Source organism: Gobio gobio (assembly GCF_949357685.1).
Source record: "Gobio gobio genome assembly, chromosome: 5".
Classification (NCBI taxonomy): Eukaryota; Metazoa; Chordata; class Actinopteri; order Cypriniformes; family Gobionidae; genus Gobio; species Gobio gobio.
Window position 1 is genome coordinate 60,668,365 of NC_137101.1, and position 18,882 is coordinate 60,687,246.

Genomic DNA, 18,882 nt, shown 5'->3' on the forward strand with positions numbered 1-18,882 from the left:
ACAAAGGGCAGCCCTGCCGGAGTCCAACATGCACCGGGAACAAGTCTGACTTACTGCCGGCAATGCGGACCAAGCTCCTGCTCTGGTTGTACAGGGACTGAACAGCCCTAAGCAGGGGGCCGCCGACCCCATACTCCCAGAGCACCCTCCACAGGATGCCACGAGGAACACAGTCGCAGACCTGGGGCATCATTTATAAAACTTTGCATAGGATTTGCATCAGAAGTGTCGTACGGATGAAACATAGGACGTGCGTACGCACAGAAATATTCGGATTTATAAAATTCCATGCAGTTTTCCCTTAATAAAATCACAATCAATTCTAAATATAGCACAGCTTTTGTGGCTTCGTGTCATGCCCATAGTTGCCCATAAATAGTCAGTGAAATGCCCACAAGTTAATATTCATCGATTGCGAAATCATGGCAAACACAGAGAGGAAATAAAAAAAACTTAACTTCACTCGATGTGAAGTAGAAGTTATCGTTGGCGAGGTGGAAAAGAGGAGAAAAATGTTGTTTTGGAGGGCACAGTGTGGGCATTAGGCTACTAGGACATCCTCTGTGGCCTCTGCAGAACTGAAGTAAGTCCACTCTGGACTCTGTGGAATGGCAGACATCCTCTGTAGCCTCTGCAGAACTGAAGTAAGTCCTCTCTGGACTCTGTGGAATGGCAGACATCCTCTGTGGCCTCTGCGGAACTGAAGAAGTCCTCTCTGGGGGATGGAAACAGTCCACTCTGGACGTTTGTTGCGGACTGGAGCCTCTCTTTGATCCTCTTCATGGCTTTAATCGGACACAGGGGTTCTCACCAGGCTTTGGAAAGAGACTGGAGACGTCACAGGGCTCTGGGAGGAAACGGGTTGTCTCAGGTCTCTTGACGGAGACAGGGAGTCTGGGAGGTTCACGGAATGATGGATAGTGGCCCGATCCTGAACAGCATCTTCAGTGTCTCCCCTTGGAGTTCCTAACTGCAATTTCTTAGACAAAGGTCTTTATGGAAGTCAATGGAGAAAAGTACAGACCCACTGGAAACAAGAGTACCTCCCCATCTTGCAACATAGATGCAAATAGACTGAATCACACACCAATCTTCAAATTGGAGATATTGTCCTCTTGAAAGACAGTACCCTTTCTCGCAATGATTGGCCTAAGGCAATGATCACCAATACATTACCAAGCACCGACAGATGTGTAAGGAAAATTGAGGTTATGACGACTTCTCAAGGTACAACCAAAAGATTCTACAGACCAATCTCACAGGTAATTTTGCTTTGTTCTAAAAAGGACTGAAATTGTATTATAGTGATGTCTAATGTTAAATTTGTTTTGGAACTGCCATGTAGTGGACATTTCAGAAACTGCAGGGTAATATATAGCAGGAATTGAGCTGCTGGGATCATGTTTGGTGCATGCTGTTGAAACTGGGTGGTTTCTTGGAAAATCCTCATCAATCCTTGCTTTTGGAAGTTGTAAGTTTGTAATAGCTGTACGTTTTTTTTATCTACTTTATTATGCTCATGTTTATAAACAGCATAACTGCAATCTGTATAATTTGTGTCATTTGAAGCTATGTTTAGTCATATGTATAATTGGAGATTGTATTTTCTTTTAGTTTCACTCTGATCCATTGTTGAGTCATCAAGATAATAAATGCTGAAGTTTAACTTGCTGTCAACCTTCACAATGATCATACATGAAGGGAGGACAGTATAGTTGCACTTTGACCTATAAGCACAAATCAAGAGAATGTCGACCCATACACATGCTTTATTTTACTTCATCTAGTTTAATGATTTATTATAGTCTATTTATTATATAGGCCTAAAAATGTTAAACAGTGAAATTCCATATTAATGTTTTCTATCAAAACAATAGCAAAAAAGACTTTGTATTGTCACACAGAGTTTGTGTAAGTGCAGTTATTCAGCAAACACAATTCCAGATAGTCGAGAGATTTATTACAGTTCATCACTAAGAAGGTTTGATGGCAGATTTAGGCCCAATCCCATTTCTACCCCTTAGCCCTTCTCTTTCCCCTATCCCTTCGTTTTGCGCGTTCACGTGATGGGGTATGGGTGTCTCGATTCTCTTTTGGCTGGAGTGGTAGGGGTAAGGGCCAGATAGCCCTTCAAACGAAGATTTTTCAGGACCACACTTCGAACGAAGGGGTATGAGGAGTTTCCCTCCACCGACTACCGTGCGTGTCGCCTGCAGGGCCGGCTCTAGCTCTTTGGTTGCCCTAGGCGAGATAGAGTTTTGCGATTCAGAAAAATTGGGCACAAATGGTTTAAGTATTTATAAAAACTATACAAACAAAAATGCTCCTATAGTTACTCCAAGACTTAAAAAGCTAATTGTGACTTAAATGATACACTCTAATAAATTGCACATACAAAAATGCTACAAAGAACGTTGGAGGATATTTAACAAATTATGACTCAAACTATGGATGAACAAACAAAAATGGTTATATAGTCACTCCAACACTTAATCAAGCAAATTAAGACTTGAAGGATCAACTGCAATAAATTGGTCATACACAAATGCTAGAAAGAATGTTCAAGGATATTTACCAAATATTAACTCCATAAACTGTGCAAAAACTCTCTTAAGCACCTGTAAAGACACTTAATCCAGTTTATGGGTCATTATTTGCTTAACTATACCCTCTACAAACAAAAGTGCTATTATGGATACACTGTACTTACCACTACAAAATTAAAATATATAAGTTCTTGTAGCTCTATCCCTATCTTATATAATAAAAGATGAACAGTTGTTTCTGCCATTTCTATTCACCTTCAAAATTGACGCAGCATTAAAATTTGGCTCGTCTGGATTTCCTAATCTTCAGTGAAATGCGTGGTAATATGTAGATAACTAGCTAGCTACTGATAGCTTAGTAACAGCAATGAAACGTCCAATGCCGTCCAATATTAGTTGATAATATGGATAATACGAAGTAAATTTATTTCGTTTGACACCTTTAAGGCTGAGATGAGAAGACTTACCTCTATACTGGGCTTTCTTTTGATCGTCTGCCTTTCTCTTTTTCCGTCCCTGTGCACTCGAGGGTTTAAACCGCTTCATTATTGAAGAACGCGCCAGTGATGAGCACTTGCCTGACCTAACGCCTGAACGCCTGTGCTCGACAATACTCACCATCAACTCAATCTAATAATCAGGTTAAGTAATTAAACGTGTGGCTGAGGGGACGCCCAAGGATGATCATGTTTAATAAACAGTATGTTTTATTTCGCTTGTTTTAATTCTATGCTTAATGGGAAGTAAGTTTAAGGGCGCCACTAGAGGGCGCCTGGCTGCGCCCCCAACACATTTGTCGCCCTAGGCAACCGCCTAGCTCGCCTATAGCAAACGCCGGCCCTGGTCGCCTGGCTGCCGTTTTCTCCGTAGCTTGCTAAACGCACTATTTGGGTGATTTGAACACATATTAACAGACCTGCCAACCTTGAAGAAACTTTATGAGTACCCCCCCCCCCCCCCCCCACTGCGGGCACCCAGCGCACCCGATAGCCCACCGCCAATGTACGCTCCACCGTTGTCCACCCACCAGTAAGTAATCTATGAGATACCTAACACTAAAATACATAATATACACAATATACTTTCACCAATTACGATTTATTAGCTACTCCATAAACAAATACAAGTAGACCATAAATGTTATACAGTTACTGCAAACCCATTATTGTGTTCAGGATATTATATACAAAAAAGACTGATGATGGTTAAACGTCATACAAAAATAGAACCAAAGACAGATTAAACACAAATAGTAAGATAAATAACAAACTACCGTATTCAATAGCAAAAGTGTTTGTTTTCCAGTAGATGGCAGCAATCTTCCACTAAACTATGGCACATTTCATATTTTCACTATGAATGAAACTGAGTAGTAGATATTTTATTTGAATTTGACATAAAATGTTGCTATTATATAAATAGACTATTATTACTAATTTACATGTACATTTAATTTAATATTTAATCAAATTAAATATGAATTTTAATTAATAAATAAAAATGTATATAATTTAACACAACTACACAAAACTACACAACTGTAGAGTAAAAACATTAATAAAAAACTGATATTCCATGCGTTTAAAAACATCTGACAAGATTAAGGTAAAGTCACACTGTCTGGTGCCTCTCTAGACAACCCAGCACAATTGTTAGCATAAAGTTTAAGGTAAAAATAACTGCCATTCATTTACTAGTATCTTAATACTATGCAATTAGATAAACTGTTCCTTCATTACATCACTTTACCTCTGTCTTTATCCACATTTTTCATCTTCCCTGCATCAGAGGGCTTTGGTCTTTTTGATACTGTAGGGTATAGGCTATGGCAGACTATAATGCTAATTTATAATGTGTCATGTGAATTCGACCATCTGTCACAATCAGGTAACTTTTTGTCTACTGGTGCGAGTTAAGCACCCTCAAACGAAAGCAATGCTTTCTACATTGAATGTGGCAAGACGCGACGCAACACAACACAACCGTTATGTTAATTCATTTTATACCAGCAGGTCAAACAAAATCATACAAGAAAAGAATTATGGAGATTTAATATTACAGAAACGCCAACTCTATTCATTCACTAAAATTCGCTGAAAGTCAACCGCGCAACGTGCATGTTCACATTTGAATTATCCATAACAACCCCAAAACTTGCCCGCTTGCCTTGCACATCTGCTAATAAACCACGGGCAAAGTTTTGCGACTACTTTTTTACCTTTTTTTTTTTGCTGTGGATGTTATTGAGCTTGTAGAAGTTTAGCTCTTGCGTTCTTCTGAACATCTCGCGCTGCCATTGCCCGATGCTATTTTTATATCACTCCATAATCTGTCTGTTTAAATGCCTATTCCCCGAGTGGTAGGCTACAACGACTGTCTGTTTTAAAATATCTACGAGAAGAAGCCTAGGCCTCCATACTGACAGCTTGGCTCATAGCTTGCAGGTTTGCTTAGTGCACTGTAACAATATTTAAGAATGCATATATTTTTTTTCTATTTGATTGGTTCAACCGCCACTCGCCCAAATTTAAAATATATTTTTTCGTCAAGTCATCCGCGGCTGTAACCGCCAACAGCGCATCTCTGTGAGGCGGTTCAGCCATGGCATGCACGCTGCAGTTATCCGGCCTGCCTAGCTCGCTTGATGCACTGACTGAAATGAAACGAACGCACGCAGCGCGCGCTCAAAGCATTTGTCTAGGAGGGGCGGGCATGTAAGCGGAGGGTTAAAATGAAGCGCTCTGATTGGCCGAAAGCTTTTCACTCCACTTTCACGCTGTGGATCAACGTCATATATTGCACTGAAACCGGCGAAATGCGAGATGCAACAAAATGCGTACATAGAGAGCAGCGAATCGTACAAGCGTACCAAAGGGTCAAAATGCGTGCCGAGTACGAAAAATGCGTACATGTTGGCAGGTCTGTATTAATAATAGTTAAAAATATATATATCTGGTCATCCTTCATAACGCAGTCGATATTTACAATACATATCGTCTGTAAACTCTCACGTTACCAAGGCAACGACTGACTTGATGTATAACGTATGAACATTATCGCAGCACCACAGTAGATAATGAAACCATATCCGTACCGGTCGGCTCGGATCAGCACGGAATGGAACGGTTAATAAACAAAGAGAACAGTTTGGTCCAATGGAAAAGCGGCTTCACTAGTCTTGTATGTTCTGTATCATTCTGTATCATCTTAGGAAACTCTGGCTCATATGTTTTTGAACTGAAAACGAGCGCCATTTTATTAAGTCCAAATACAGCGCAAAACTCTGTTGGGAGTGAGTAATTTGTTAAACGCCTGATTTCTGTTAGATATAGCCTACGCACTTCATTGCTGTTCATACTGGTTAAATGTCACAGGATTTTATAATAAAAGAAACGGGGTATGATGAGGTGTAATGGTATAGTAGTGGTGTCCCATTTCTTAGGGGAATATTTTCACCCGTACGCCTTGGCACTCTGTTTCAAGGGGCAAGGGGTACAGGTAGGTGTAGGGGTAGGGGAAGGCAAAGGGGTATAAAATAGAATTGGGATTGGGCCTAAGTCTCAAAAACAGCACAAGAGACAGAACACAGACCGACTGAATGACACTTGACTTGAATATGTGTTCTTTTAACAGAAAAGCTCTGACTGGGGATTTAAATTGAAATCTGGCAACCGCAAGCATGAACGCTCAAACATTCCTCTTCAACAAACATTTTTCGTTAACGAAATTAACACTACTTCAAACATATCACTCATTTCTGTAGAGCTGGACATTTGAATAAGGATCAAATGACTGAGAATGAAACCAACCTGTTTGTTCCTCAGTTTCTTCATGTTTCACTCTCAATGTTTCTTCAACCTTCACGTCTTCACTCTCCTCTTTAATAAACACCATCTTTGTTTGTTCCTCAGTTTCTTCTTGTTTCAATGTTTCTTCAACCTTCACGTCTTCACTCTCCTCTTTAATAAACACCATCTTTGTTTGTTCCTCAGTTTCTTCATGTTTCAATGTTTCTTCAATCTTCACGTCTTCACTCTCCTCTTTAATAAACGCCATCTTTAAAATAAGAATAATCACAGAAATAAAAAACACATCCAAACTAAATCAGTAGTTCAGTCACTGGTAAGAGAGTCAGTCAGAGTGAGAGTTAATGGCCTTAAATGACCTGATTAGACAACAAAAAACTCTCTAAAAACACTAAATACTACAAATTAATAAAAGAACACAATTTATTTAGTAGGTTCATATTTAGACATTTTATGCTACATTTATTTATTTTTATTGTTTGGCTATCACCAGACCAAGCTCAATTTAAGATTGAACATTGGTCTGGGGAGTCAGCTATGTAGTTTCTACTGCACAAGAGGCGTGATAAACAAGCATAAATTAAATGACTCTGTACGCAATTGGATGGCACCCTACACCCTCACAGTCTTCTTCTGAGTCTGCACTTTCACAACGTAATGCCACTTTGACTGTCGAGAAGAAGTCTGGGCACCAGTGTGGGCTCGACAGAAGTGCGCATCGAGGGTGAATATCGACCTCAAAGGGGGCGCTCGCGAGCACCCTTCTGAGACCTACAATGATAAATGGGACACCCTGCAGTCTCATGGACTTAACGGACACGCAGCAGCCATTATAAATCCACAAGACCGAAAGTGCACATGAAGTGTGCCATTTGGGACAGGGCCTTTATCCATCATTGTGTCAAACTAGTGCTGGGCGGTATACCGGTTCATACCGAATACCGGTATTTATTTATTTTATGATATGAATCTTGATGATACCGCTATATGTCGCTTAAACAACGTTCGGAACGCGGAATTCAAACTACACGCTGCGCGCAAGAGAGGGCCGTGAGCGCCATGATGTGTTAAACAACGCTCACCACATGGATCATATAGCACTGATACAGACCAGAGCGAGCGCGTTTACATTTTTTATGGACATATTTCATAAACTCTAGTGCTCTAGACATGAACCAGAAGCGTGTGTGCGCGCATATTTCATCACGTCTTATTAAAATGAAATGTATGCACTGATTACACTGATACAACCGTATGTCTGATCACGAACGCGCTGACACGGATGGATGATTCTGCTACACAAAAGACAATGATGCAAATTAATAAATAAACTGACAATTCAAAGAAGAATGGGCAAAAAGTAACTGCTTTATTCTTTCTGTGTTAAACTGATGTGTGTCATTCGTTCATAGAGTGCTCTTAAATGTATGGCAAATATCCGCGTTTCTCCTCATTTTGGCAGTTTGTTGTTATATAAGGTTAGATTTTTAAAATGCTTAAAGGGATAGTTCACCCAAAATTGAAAATAAAGTCAGTAATTACTCACCCTCATGTTGTTCCAACCATGTAAGACCTTCGTTCATCTTCGGAACATAATTTAGTATATTTTTGATGAAATCTGAGAGCTGTCTCACTCCTCCGTAGGCTTTCAGAGGGAATGAAACTTGATGGCCCAGAATAGTAAGTAAAAACGTCATTTAAGGAGTCCAAATGACTACAGTGGCTCTGTATTAAGTCTATCATGCGACAAAAATACTTTTTGAGCGGAAAAACAACAAAAATAACGACTTTATCCCACTATTATTGTTGTTCAATTTGAGCCTCTGACGAGAGTTCGCGGGAGTGCCACGACGCATGCGCGAGAACTGAGATTAGTAGTAGTAGAAGAAGAACGCCGTAATCTCAGTTCTCGCGCATGCGTCGTGGCACTCGCATGATAGACTTAATACAGAGCCACTGTAGTCATTTGGACTCCTTAAATGACGTTTTTACTTACTATTCTGGGCCATCAAGTTTCATTCCCTCTGAAAGCCTATGGAGGAGTGAGACAGCTCTCAGATTTCATCAAAAACATACTAAATTATGTTCCGAAGATGAACGAAGGTCTTACATGGTTGGAACAACATGAGGGTGAGTAATTACTGACTTTATTTTCAATTTTGGGTGAACTATCCCTTTAAGGTGCCCTCAACTCAACTTTTAATATTCAGGTGTCTGTAAGTCTGACTCGGAGCGTGTTGCAGGTCTGTGTTTTATTGGTTGTTGTCTCTCCACAGCATCATTTTGTGGGGCTTTGCACACCTGTATTAACTCTAGTGTGGAATTTTTCTACAATATTCACTCATCAAATAGGGCATTCTAGTCAATCTCCTGCAGTATTTCCTCTCTTAATCAGTAGAAAATGTGATTAACACCCAGTCATGCATAGGGGAAAAAATACTGTCATATACCGTGAAACCGATATAATTTAGAAAAATACCGTGATAAACATTTTTGGTCATACCGCCCAGCACTATGTCAAACCCTCCAATAGCGCACCAGGTGGATAAGCCAGCCTGTGATTGGTTCCCTCAAAAGTGTAACAGAAGCAGTAGAAATGAATGTACAGGTTTCCAGACTGAGTTGCGAAATCAAATCGCCGACAGATCACACCGGGTTTACCTAGTCTATTATTTGTAGATGACATTTAATAGATTACACTTCCACTAGAACATTAGCAGTTGGCATTACTTGTTTGTGTTTGTTGTAAACATTTAATATTATAAAATTTAGGCATATAAGGCCATATTTAACAACAGAGGCAACAAAAATATTTATGCACTCGATTTTTGCTCATGCTTTACTAGCGGGTCACAAGCAACCACAACAACTTTAAAATCAATTGAATCTCTTTATAAACAGACACTCAAAATATTTCTAATAATTACATTGCAGTATAGTATACAAATATATAACTTATTGAGTTTTGATAGTACTAAACATTTTGTTGATGCTTGCTTGATTTTAAATGGGTGTGCACATCCCCCTTTATGCCAGTTTATAATGCAGAGAGAAAATAATGGCAGAACAACGAGAGCAATCACTAGAGGAGACTGTGTTGAACAGTTTAAATGAACATTTGGGCGATCAGTCTTTTCAGTTCGAGCCAAAACTAAAGAAAGGGTTAAAAGCTAATCAAACTCGTAATCATGTGTAAATTATATGATTTTTGTTCATTATTGTGATATATCATATTACCGTATACCGGCACATCTCTACTCGCCAGTGACTAAGTTCATGTTTATGATAAACTGATTCACATTATATAGACAGAAATGAGACATATTTTCCATTACGGGCGTCTATGCGCTTTACTAACAATAAATAAAGTTAATTCATGTTAGATACAACATTACAATGTTAAGTTCAATAATAAAACATTAATTTAACAGTTCTTGTTGAAACTATAAAATTGCCTGAACAGTTTGCATTGATTTAAACACTTTAAAAGCTTAAAACACAAACCTTTCTTCAGCAGAATCACAACAGATGCAGGAGTGCGGCGCAGCCTTATGACATCACATGTACACTACAAAATAAAAGTCCACATGCTCACGTCACAGATGTGTGTAGACATTCACATACAAATAATAAAACACATCAGTCGAATTCTTGAAAAAATTTAAATGCGTGTTGGTCAATGATGTGCTAAACATAACTACCAAAGAAAGAGTTTGAACCACATCTAATATGTGAGATTCTGTAAATGCTAAACACAAATGTTTGTGTGCAGAAATCTTTATAATAATCTTTTAATAAACGTTTGTCAATATAATTTTATAATATAGGGCCACAGACTCAAACAAATATTCAACAATCAATAGGTAACACTTTGTAATGTAATCAATAGTGCTAAATTAATTGTGTTTGTGTCCTCTGATTAATCTACAGTAGATTTAGTCTCCTAAAATCTAATGAGTTTAGTTCAATTGTAATACATTAAGAATTTAAGCATTACATAACCGACTGTCACTTGAACTGACATTTTGACATCATTTTGTTTTTGACATTAAAAATACACAAAAGAGAGCTCAATTCACTTTTTTTGTTTGTTTTAAAAAAAAATCTATATAGTTTTTATAACTTTGTATTTCTGTTTTAGTTAGTAGGCCATATCAGGTTAAGCTAAAGCTTCAAATAAGTTTGTTTATTTTTTTATTTTAGTTAACATTTATTTAATTTCAAGTAATGAAGGGTTTTTTTTAACGGTTTTAGTTAACCCTGATACTTTCTGAATATGTGTCAAATACTGGTCTTTCCTCCTGACTATGAATTAAATGGGAATTAAATTAAATATAGTTGAATGCGCGTTTCCTGCACTTGTTCTGCCATGCGTTCCTCATGCACGTTGGGTTTGTTTACATCAGTGCGCGTTCCTCTTTGACATGTTGTTCATTTTTAAAACGGTTGATGGGTAAAGTATTCTTAAAATGCATTCTAAGAAATCTAAATAATTAATAAATAATTATTCACTGTATTTTGAAGTGCCCACGGTAACAATATCGTGCATGTTCATTATTGTGATCTATCATATTATCCTTATACCGGCACATCTCTACTCGCCAGTGACTGAGTTCATGTTTATGATAAACTGATTCACGATATATAGACAGAAAGGAGACGCATCTTCTAAGTTAATTCATGTTAGATACAACATTACCGATCCATGTTAAGTTCAATAATAAAACATTAATTTAACAGTTCTTGTTGAAACTATAAAATTGCCTGAACAGTTTGCATTGATTTAAACACTTTAAAAGCTTAAAACACGAACCTTTCTTCAGCAGAATCACAACAGATGCAGGAGTGTGGCGCAGCCTTATGACGTCACAACACCACTACAAAATAAAAGTCCTGATTACACGCTCAAGTCACAGATGTGTGTAGACATTCACATACAAATAATAAAGCACATATTTAAATGTGTGTTGATCAATGGTGTGCTAAAAATAACATAAAGAGTTTGAACCACATCTAATTATGTGAGATTCTGTAAATGCCAAACACAAATATTTGTGTGCAGAAATCATTTATACAAGGGGACAATAACTTTTTATTTGTTTATATATATATATTATTTAAGAGTTTAATCAAAAACAATACACTTTTGTCAATATAATTTTTATAATATAGGGCCACAGACTCAAACAAATGTTCAACAATCAATAGGTGACATTTTGTAGTGCTAAATTAATTGTGTTTGTGTCCTCTGATTTATTTTCCTTATAGTAGATGAGTGTGGGGGTAAACTGAATATTATTATTTTTTATCAACACCAGTAATCTGAATAAATCTTGCATTAAAATGTTTTGCAATATGTAAATATTTTTAACCCATAGCCTTTGTTTTGAGTGTATTGTAATAAAGACCACTTTCAGTAGATTATTTGCTCTAAATGAATGGTTAATGTCATGGTGTAATGAACAGAAGCTGCTCTTTGTAAATAATTGGAATCTGTTCTGGGAGCGACCTAGGCTCTTCCGTCCTGATGGCCTTCACCCCAGCAGAATCGGAGCGGCTCTTCTGTCGGACAACATCTCCAGAGCGTTGCACACCATCATATGACTAGTAAGTCAAAATCCAGATCACAGTCTTTGCTGTCCTAACTTAATTGACATAAGTACCAATGTAGAACATTATATAGAAACTGTGTCTATTCCTCGTTTAGTGAGGTCAAACATTAAATCTACTGTAGGATCTAGAAAAAATCTAATTGTGATTAAACCAGAAAATCTCAATATTAGTGAACAAAAACAATTTCTAAAACTAGGTCTTCTAAACATTAGATCGCTCACACCTAAGGCGGTTATTGTAAATGAAATGGTCACAGATAATAGTTTCGATGTACTTTGCCTTACTGAAACCTGGCTTAAGCCAAATGATTATTTCGGTCTTAATGAGTCTACTCCACCAGGATACTGTTAAGCATGAGCCCCGTCTGATTGGTCGTGGCGGCGGTGTTGCAACAATCTATAGAGATATCCTTAATGTTACCCAGAAAACAGGTCACAGGTTTAATTCATTTGAAGTACTAGTGCTAAATGTTACGCTCTTAGATGTAAGAAAGAAATCTGTATTATCTCCAGCCTTGGCTACTGTGTATAGACCTCCAGGGCCCTATGCTGATTTCCTAAAAGAGTTTGCAGACTTTCTCTCAGATCTATTGGTCAACGTCGATAAAGCATTAATTGTTGGAGCTTTTAACATACACGTAGATAACACAAATGATGCGTTAGGGGCTGCGTTTACAGATCTATTAAATTCCTTTGGGGTCGATGGAGTCACGTGATGCTCTCGTTCTAAGTGGCACGTTTTCGCCGAGCTCCCGCGACCATCGCGTTATTTTCTCACTTTTATATTAAACTGTGTGGCTGTTTTACTTTAATTTTCATCACCCAACTCGTAAACATGTCAGGATCAGGTACCGTGGTTTACCAACAAGAAACTAGAAGGGGCCACGCGACAGCAAAAGGCCAACCGCCTGCTAGTCAGGGTAACAAAGATGGTGGCTCCTCAATTGAACAGTCCAGTCTGGCACAGGCTGTAACTGAGAATTTAAGCGCCTTCCTGGACGAGAAATTCGCCCGTTTTGAGTCGATGTTGGACTCAATCACAACCCGACTAGAGGTTGCTAACACGAAGCGTATCACGGAGGCGGAGAGTCGGGTTTCCCAGAACGAGGATAAATTGGCGGAACTTCACAACAAGGTAGCGGCGTTGGAAAAAACAGTGCAGTCCCTCTCTGAGAGAGCGGCGGACGCCGAAAATCGCAGCCGGCGGGACAATATTCGTATCATCGGTCTGAAGGAAGGCGCAGAGGGTCGCCAACCTGTTCATTTTTTTCAAACCTGGCTACCCAAGCTACTGGAGATTGAAACAAAACATGGCGTGGTTAAAATCGCATAGAACACTTGGCCCGCTTAAACCCAACCGCGCACGTCCTGTCCTGATTAAACTTCACAAGTACTCGGACAAGAGTAAAATCCTGGCTGCTGCAAAGAAGAAGGATCGTCTAACATATGAGGGCAGTGACATTTTTGTCATGCAAGACCTGTCAGTTAAAGTCAGAGAGGCGAGACAGGCTTACAATGATGTCTGCGGTCAGCTCATTCAGAGAGGTGTCCGTTTTGTGATGCGCTACCCTGCCAACCTCTGTTTCAAGCTTAATGGGTCTGACCACTCCTTCCATTCTGCACAAGATGCACAGGTGTATCTGAACGGGTTGGACTAACATAATACGTTTGCACGAATGGCTGGGATGAGCGCTGCGTCACATTATTACAGTCGGTAAATGCTTGGACAGACAGGTACTCTAAAGACACTTCTCACGGTACACTTAAGACTTTATTTCTTATTTTCTTCTGTCTAGCACAAGTGTGGGGTTGAGTCTCACAGTACATTTTAAGATTTATTTTATTTTTATTTTATCTTCTACTGTCCAGCACCAGTGTGGTGTGTAGACTCATGGTACATTTCAAAGACTTTATTTTTCTTATTTTCTTCTGTCCAGCACCATTGTGAGGTTGAGTCTCACAGTACATTTAAAGATTTATTTTATTTTATCTTCTACTGTCCAGCACCAGTGGGGTGTTTAGACTTACGTTACATTCAAAGACTTTATTTATTTATTTCTACTGTCCAGCACCATTGTGGTTTTCGATTCAAGGTATATTTAAAGACTTCAATTTTATTTTATAAAAAAAAAAAAAAAAAAAAGTTTTTCTACTGTCCAGCACCAGTGTGGTGTTTAGACTAACGGCACATTTAAATACTTTTTCTTATTCTTTCTTCTGTGATGCTGTGACGCAGCTGTTTATTCCTATTTCTGTAAAATGGTTATAGTTTATTTTTTTCATATCACGGAACATTTAAATACTTTTTTTTTTTTTTTTTTTCCTACTGTCCAGTAACAACGTGGTGTTTAAACACATGGTACACTTAATGTGTAGGATACATACAGTAATTATAGCCACTTGGTTACTGTTGCGTAATATTACGCGTAATGGGAGCGGGGGTGCTAGATAGAGATAAACTCCATCTTTTGGTGTAATGTGGCTGCTTTTTTTCGCGTCCTCCACACTTTTGTTTTCAAGCTTGTTTGGGGGGAGGGATGTGCTTATCAAGCTAGGTTTGTAATCTTTCTTGATAATTGGGCAGGGAGGTTGTGGTTTTGTTTTGTGTGTTGCTTCGTTCATTATTGTGACCATTCTTCATATTGTTTTAACACCCCAGAGATCTTTCATAAAAAAATATATATATATATATATATATATATATATAAATCTCATATGGTAAAATTTGTCTATGAGTGATCTTAAATTAGTTAGCCTTAATGTAAAAGGCATTAACCATGTTGTCAAAAGGCAAAAACTTCTCTCTTTTTTTCAGAAGGAGAAATGTCAGATTGCGTTGCTTCAAGAAACCCATCTCTCTGACATAGAGCACATGAAGTTGCGTAGAAGCTGGGTTGGCCAGGTTTTTTTCTCCTCATATAAATCCAACAGCAGGGGAGTTGCAATTCTTCTTCATAAAAATCTCTCCTTTAAATTAGAAAAATCGATTACAGATAATGAAGGTCGCTATGTACTTCTCTCAGGTTTTTTATACGGGGAACATGTGCTAATCGGCTGCATTTATGCCCCCACAGCATATGAACCTCAATTTTTCCCCAAATTACTTGCTGACATTTCATAGATCCATAGATCAGTCTCCTCCAAGAGGTACCAAACCAAGGAAAAGTCTTAGGCTTTCAGAATTTTGCAAGGATCTGGAACTGTTTGATGTTTGGAGGTCAGTTCAAACGAGGGGCAAAGATTTTACTTTTTTCTCGCAGCCTCACCAAACATTTTCGCGTATCAATCTATTCTTGTCATCGCAAGGGCTATTGGACAGAACGATGGACTGCTCCATTGGAATTAGGACTTTATCTGACCACTCTCCCATTACAATAATAGTTCATCCCCCATATAAAGATCCGTACAGTAGACAGTGGCGACTGAATCCTTCTTTACTGAGCTGTCCTAAATTCATGCAATATCTTAAACAGCACTGGAAATACTTTATTGACATTAATAAATCTCCTGAAGTAAATTCATCCATTTTATGGGAGTCAGCAAAAGCCTATCTGAGAGGGGTTATTATATCTTATACCTCTGCTAAAAAGAAAGAGGCTATGAGAAATATAATAGAGCTCGAGAAGAAAATTCTGACGCTGGAGAGAGATTTTAAAGAGTCACCCTCTAGAGGCTTATCCCAGCAGCTTAATGCAGCCCGTTCTGCTTTAGATCAGCTATTAACTAAGAAGGCAGAATCATCTATTTTCTTTGCTAGACAAAGACTCTATGAATCAGGGAACAAACCAGGCCGTCTTCTTGCGCGATTGGCAAGGGTGAGGGCAGAGACCAACGTAATTTCATCTTTAAAGGATAATTCTGGGGCTAATAGATTTGAAAGCAAATATATTAATATAATTATGAGAGAACTTTATCAAAATCTTTATTCATCAGAATGCCACTCCACAGAGCAAAGGATGAACCATTTCCTTAATAATATTAAACTCCCCTCTCTCTCACTAGAGGAGCGAGCAGACATATGTAAGCCAATTACAGAGGAGGAAGTTCTTAACACTATAAACTCTTTGAGGGGAGGGAAGGCCCCTGGGCCAGATGGATTTTGCCCAGAATTCTATAAAAAAAATGGGAAAAGATATAGTAGGATCACTCACTGAAATGTTTGTAGATTCATTGAAAAATGGCCAGCTTCCACCCACTTTAAATTTAGCAAATATTTCGCTAATTCTTAAAAAGGATAAACCTCCCGATGTATGTAGCTCTTATAGACCCATTAGTTTAATTGGAGTTGATGCTAAAATACTCTCTAAATTGCTAGCCAGAAGACTCGAGATAGTTCTCCCCAACCTCATTAACCCTGATCAGACTGGCTTTATTCAGAAGCGTTTTTCTGTTACAAATATAAGGAGGCTCCTGAATGTAATACAGTACACCAACCAACAGCACTGTGAGGCTATCTCTGTATCTCTGGATGCAGAGAAAGCTTTTGACAGGGTGGAGTGGGGGTATCTGTATGAGGCTTTGCAGAGATTTGGTATAGATGGTGACTTTCTGAAATGGATTCAAACTATCTATCATTCACCTACGTCCTGTGTTATTACTAACGGCTTACGGTCAGATCCCTTCCCACTTGCTAGGGGCACCAGACAGGGTTGTCCGTTGAGCCCACTTTTGTTCGCGCTGGCTTTGGAACCTCTAGCGGAGGCTATTAGACAGCATAGAGATATAAGGGGTATTTCAATGATGGGTGTAGAGCACAAAATAGCATTGTATGCAGATGATATTCTGCTGTTTTTATCATCACCCGAATTATCTATACCAACAATGCTGTCTCTATTTTATGAGTTTGGTTTAATCTCAGGGTACAAAATTAACTTTAGTAAATCGGAAGCCTTACCCTTAGGCAACTTTAATACAGAATCTTTGACTAACTTCCCCTTTAAATGGTCTAAATCTGGATTTGTTTACCTTGGGATTAATGTGTCAACTGACCTGAACAAATTATGGAAACTTAACTGTGCCCCGATTATTCACACTGTAAAAAAAGATTTAAACCGCTGGCAAGCTCTTCCTCTTTCGCTGCTCGGTAGGATAATTTTAATCAAGATGAATATTCTTCCTCGATTATTGTACCCTCTTCAGATGTTACCCCTATGGTTAAGCAGGAAAGTCGCCACAGAGCTGGAAAGTGCTTTCTCTAGATTTGCATGGAATGGCAAGAAGCCTAGACAAAAGATAAAATCTTTGCAGATGCCAGTAGAACTGGGTGGTTTAGCTATGCCAAATATTTTATATTATAATTGGGCTTGCCGTGCCAGACTCATTTGGGAGTGGTATAGGTCTTACTGTAATCTGAGTCTGAATGTGGACTCCTGGGCGTGCTCCCCATTTTCTATTTGGAGCCTGTTTGCTTGCCCCTATAAGCATGTTGATATAGTGAGGAAAAACCCGATACTTTACAATTCTGTTAAAGTTTGGCGACAGATCTCAAGGTTCTTTGGGAGAGGTGAAATTCTTTTTATGCTGAGTCCGATTTACTTAAATCAGGATTTTGCCCCTGGCTTAGGCTCACCTCTCTTTAAAGCATGGCACATGAAGGGGATTCGTATACTGGGAGACTTGTTCCAGGATGGCTCCCTAATGTCCTTCCAACAATTACAACAGAAGTTTGATCTCCCAAAGCAACACCACTTTGGTTATTTACAAATTCGCCATTATGTTTTCTCAAAGCAAAGTCCTGTGCTGAATTCACCAGCACTTAGCAATCTGGAGAGTTTCTTCGCCAACACAACAAATGCTTCTCATTTTATATCTAGGTTTTATTCTTTTATATATTCTAATTCCACTGGACTTTTGAACACAGTGGCTCGCAAATGGGAGGAAGATTTGTGCAATGAATATATAGATGATGACTGGCAGGAGGCCATTAAGTGTGTGAGGTCCACTTTTACTTGTAACCGGCTCAGAGAGACCCAATATAAGATATTGCATAGATTACATGTGACACCTGTTATAATGAATAAAATTGATCATTCTATATCTGCCCTGTGTGCTAAGTGCCATACAGAGTTAGGGACATACTTTCACTGTTTTTGGAGTTGTGAATACATCTCTAGATTCTGGAGTTTCATTGCTTGCGAAATTGGCACCATTCTTCAGATAAAATTGAAAAAGGATCCTGGTCTTTTTCTTTTGGGGCTCCCATCCAAAAGACAAGCAACAACACTGACACTGGATGCAACAGCTTACAAACTGTTAGATAAACTGCTACTTGTGGCAAGGAAATGCATCCTTATTAGATGGATTAATGACACTCCCTCCTCTGTCACTCAGTGGTATAGAGAGATTTTTGCTGTTTTGCCCCATGAGAGACTGACTGCTGTGTTTAGGGGTAATGCACAGAGCTTTCAGAATTTATGGTCTCCATTTATAGATCACTTGCATTTGGATTTGAGAAAAATTGTCATGTGTGGCAACTAGGGATTTCTGGGGTGTTGGGCCCCTCTTTCTAGAGGTGAGCATAAGAATTTACCAAGAATGGTCTGGGTTCTTTTGTGTTCTGATGTTCTTTTTTGTTTCAAATGACATGTATCAATCTCCATTATATGAGTATGTTAATGCTGATGATAGAAATATGTATGGGAAATATTTTGCTAATGCTTTTCTGTAGGATTTGATTGTTAAATTTTGTGACTAACCTAGTCACCAATATTGTTATATGTAATTGGCATTATTCCTGTCTATTATTGTTACTCTAGTCCCTTAATTTATTTATTTATTTATTTTTTGAATGTTTATTCATGTATGTCATCATTTATCATAAAAACTGTTTCATGTCACAATAAAAAAAAAAAAAAAAAAAAATTCCTTTGGGGTCAAGCAAAACGTCACTGGTCCCACTCATCGTCTTAATCACACACT

At 38.5% G+C, this 18,882-nt stretch overlaps 1 protein-coding gene across 2 annotated transcripts in view; it reads right to left on the bottom strand.

Annotated features, from left to right (window-relative positions):
• LOC307127107 (uncharacterized protein) overlaps window positions 1-18,882 on the bottom strand; it is a 94,201-nt gene that overhangs the window by 3,273 nt on the left and 72,046 nt on the right. Inside the window, exons 1-3 of one of the 2 annotated variants that reach the window (XM_079818101.1) lie at window positions 11,166-11,233; window positions 9,857-9,920; window positions 6,356-6,602 (exon numbers count right to left, since the gene is read on the bottom strand). The exons of the other annotated variant lie outside the window; for it this stretch is intronic. Of the exons in view, the coding sequence (XP_079674227.1) occupies window positions 6,356-6,602 (247 nt within the window). The 5' untranslated portion in view covers window positions 9,857-9,920; window positions 11,166-11,233. Of the gene's footprint in view, window positions 1-6,355; window positions 6,603-9,856; window positions 9,921-11,165; window positions 11,234-18,882 lie in introns of those variants that run through there. 2 annotated transcript variants of the gene reach the window in all.